Genomic DNA, 3500 nt, shown 5'->3' with positions numbered 1-3500 from the left:
TATATATATATATATATATATATATATATATATATACAAGCACCTGGCTGCGCCAGCCACGGCTACGCCGTGGGTGCTTGGCCTGCGGCGCCCGCGAGCGAAGTGGCAGCATATGCCGCCTAGGGTTTGGTCTTTGGTCTTAATGATCCAGAGCCGATCACAGTGCCAAGATGTCTTTCCTCCTCTTTTGTTACTTTCATTTCACTGTTTTTAAAGAGGTTTCTACTGATGATGATGATGATGATGATGATGATGATGATGATGATGATGATGATGATGATGATGATGATGATGATGATGATGATGATGATGATGATGATGATGATGATGATGATGATGATGATGATGATGATGATGATGATGATGATGACGACGACGAAGACGACGACGACAACGACGACGACGACGCCGTGGGTGCTTGTCCTGCGGCGCTGCTCGCTTCGCTCCCGGGAGCTTCGCGCCCTAGGGCTACGCCCTCTTGCTATACATTTGTGTTTTATTAGTCATCTTTAACTTCTTCTTCAACTTAAAGCCGCCGGCACTACTTCTTAGTAGAAGATTCTCCCTCGTCGTCGTCGCTGCACCTCTTGTTGCTCTCAGTGGTGGTATCTCTGTTCTCTTTTAGCATCTTTTTGACCTCTTCTATTTTTTGGTCAACTTCCTCTATTTTCTCTTCCAACTCCTCCTTGATAGAGATAGAGAAACTGGAGGCAGGGTCGACCTCTTCTTCTCTTTCGTAGCACAAATCGTACGACGCGGGCAGCAACATATCTACAGCTTCCTCTTCTGAGATCGTGTACACTTATTTGGGTATCTCTACAATGCTTTGGTCAGGCTCTTCTTCGGCCAAAGCAACTTCTTGGTCGTCAGAAACTACGACCGCTTCAGGAGGTTTATCTTCTTCTGAAAGACTCTCAACGAAAAGTTCTTTATACACGCAATTGCGTGGTAGTTCATCATCCTGTGTATATGATGAGAGAATTCCAGCTTGTAACTCTTGAGCAGGCGACATAAAGTTGTCCGTGGGCAAAGCACTGCAGAATCAAGCAATATTCCACACCTATCAAATGTCTGCCCCTGAGATTTGTTTATCGTCATCGCATAACTAAGCTTAACAGGGAATTGTTTCCGCTTGAATGGTATAGTGGTATCAGTAGACTCCAGAGTAATTCTCGGGAGTAAAACCTGTTCACCCCTGTGTGTACCGCCTAAGATCTTTCCGACTATGATATTTTTTTTAAGATTAGTCACTATTACTCTGGACCCATTACACAACTTGGGAGGGCATATATTCCTCATAACCATGATGACACTTCCTACTTTCAGTCTCAACATGTGAAGAGGGAGAGAGGGGCTCGTTATGGCATTGAAAACCGATGTCTGAATGTCCGTTACTTCTTCCATTGCAGTGTCAACACTCATGTACACTTTCTCTGGTTCTTCAGACTTATCGTAGACCATCAAGTTTATCCTGTCGACATCATCGTTTGTGGGGGAAATGATAGCCCTCTTCTCGAAATATGAAGCATTCAGGTGATTTTCCTCTAAATTATCATAGACTTTGTCCACTAACTCTTAACGGGTCTCAACGACAATCCCAAACTTCTCGGGAAGTTTTACGGGTCCACTCTCCCCTCTCCCCAGAGCCAATAGATTTTTCGCAAATATCTTGTTCTTTGCGTCATCTGCCTTGAGTCTCACGTTACGTGTTAGTTCCAACTTTAAAAGGTCGTCCCAGAAATAACCGGACTTTATACAGTATTCGAGCTCATCATTCATTCCTCCCCCTCTTATAACTGGGAGGATTTGACGAAAATCTCCCGCACAGACAAATACTATCCCCCCCATAAACCTTCCTGGAACGCCCAAAATGTCCCGAAGGGAAACATCAAGAGTAGCTAACGTGTTCTTGTTTGCCATCACAACTTCATCCCAGACTATTAGAGACGTCATTGATAGGAGCTTCGCCAACTCTGAGTTTTTCTTGATGCTACAGGCGCACACTTCGTTGTAATCCATTAACGGGATCTTGAACATGTTATGTGCAGTTCTTCCTCCATGCAAAACAGTAGAGGCGATATCCGATGAAGCGACAGCCAAGGCAATTTTTCCCTGAGAACGAACAGTATCCAGTAAAATGTTGAGCACGAAAGACTTTCCCGTCCCACCTGGAGCATCCAGGAATATCCCATTGTGCCTGTACTTTTGGGCGTTCTCGATGCGAAATAGCGCAGTATCGTAACAGAGTCTCTGTTTGCTGTTCAGAAGAAGAGACTTCTTCACCTCTTCTGTCAACTTCTCTTTGTTATAGGCCTTTTCTCGGCGTATGATGTTTGAAGTTTTCTCGCCACATCTTGAAAGTGGTAGCCCATAATGGGTGATAGAGCCCCCTCCGCAGTTCCACACATGTTCCTGGATATCGTCTAGAGCGTCAAGGTAAATTTCATCGTTGTATTCCGTCGCTTTTTGGCACTGCAGGAAGTCACTGGCGAACAAATCTTTGGTCTCTTCCCAGATACCTGACTGGTCCTCTAATTCCGAAAACACCAGCATGCTCGCATAAGTAGCTCGCAACTGATTTCCAATATAGTTTTCTTCCAAGTTTCTTTGTCGTTTAGGAGTCCCATCGCTTTAACGGCTTCTCTGTAAGTGGGGTAGATCACCCCTTCAAATGTCCGAAGATCCTCGTAAGACGTAGGCCCCTTTACGTGTGTTAAAAGTAGTCTCAAATAGAAGAGCTCGACAGTTTTATTTGTGACAGCACGTATCGTTCCTAGAGAAGATGCTGTCGTCTTTCTTTCTTCCCAGACATTGCTAGTGTTATTAAAAACAAAGTGGTTGGGAAGCTGATTATAATATAGGCCTGCTGCAAATTCGTTTCGCGCACACAGTTTGAAGAAAGCTGTCAAATGAGTGTCTTTAGAGGTTTTTCTATCGATCTCCTCCTTAGACGCGTTCTCCTTGAAAAATACCGCGTTCTCTCCTTCTAGATGCAAGTCAAGAGTTGCCACAGGTCTACGAACACCAAGAACTTCGAGATCTTCGAGACCTTCCAGAAGTTCGAGACCTTCCAGAAGTTCGAGACCTTCCAGAACTTCGAGACCTTCCAGAACTTCGAGACCTTCCAGAAGTTCGAGACCTTCCAGAACTTCGAGACCTTCCAGAAATTCGAGACCTTCCAGAACTTCGAGACCTTCCAGACCTTCGAGAACTTTGGCACTTTCGAGAACTTCTGCACCTTCGAGACCTTCCAGAACTTCGAGACCTTCCAGAACTCCGAGACCTTCGGCACGTTCGAGAACTTCGGCAGCTTCGAGAACTTTGGCACCATGGCTTAACGATGATCGTTCTTGACTCAACGATGATCATCCACGGCTCAACAATGATCGTCCATTGCAAAACGATGATCGTTCAGGGCTCAACGATGATCGATGTTTTAATTTTGTATACAAAGTTAATCGCCAATCTTTGCTTAGCCTCACCGCTCTCGGTGTCCCCTG

The 3500-nt window shown here is 44.9% G+C and overlaps 1 protein-coding gene across 1 annotated transcript; it reads right to left on the bottom strand.

Annotated features, from left to right (window-relative positions):
* Positions 1-1575: 1575 nt before the first annotated feature.
* LOC143028864 (ATP-dependent DNA helicase PIF4-like) lies at positions 1576-2553 on the bottom strand. Its single transcript, XM_076191223.1, has one exon. The coding sequence runs from the start codon at positions 2551-2553 to the stop codon at positions 1576-1578; it is 978 nt and encodes a 325-aa protein (XP_076047338.1).
* Positions 2554-3500: the final 947 nt, after the last annotated feature.

Source organism: Oratosquilla oratoria, chromosome 10 (assembly GCF_046742065.1).
Source record: "Oratosquilla oratoria isolate Oo_2021 chromosome 10, ASM4674206v1, whole genome shotgun sequence".
NCBI lineage: Eukaryota > Metazoa > Arthropoda > Malacostraca > Stomatopoda > Squillidae > Oratosquilla > Oratosquilla oratoria.
Note: the sequence above shows the minus strand (reverse complement) of the source record. Positions and strands in the feature narration are given on the sequence as shown.

Bases quoted from the DNA above. Each gene is read 5' to 3' on its own strand.
- LOC143028864 (XM_076191223.1), bottom strand. From the start codon at position 2,553: ATGCTGGTGTTTTCGGAATTAGAGGACCAGTCAGGTATCTGGGAAGAG.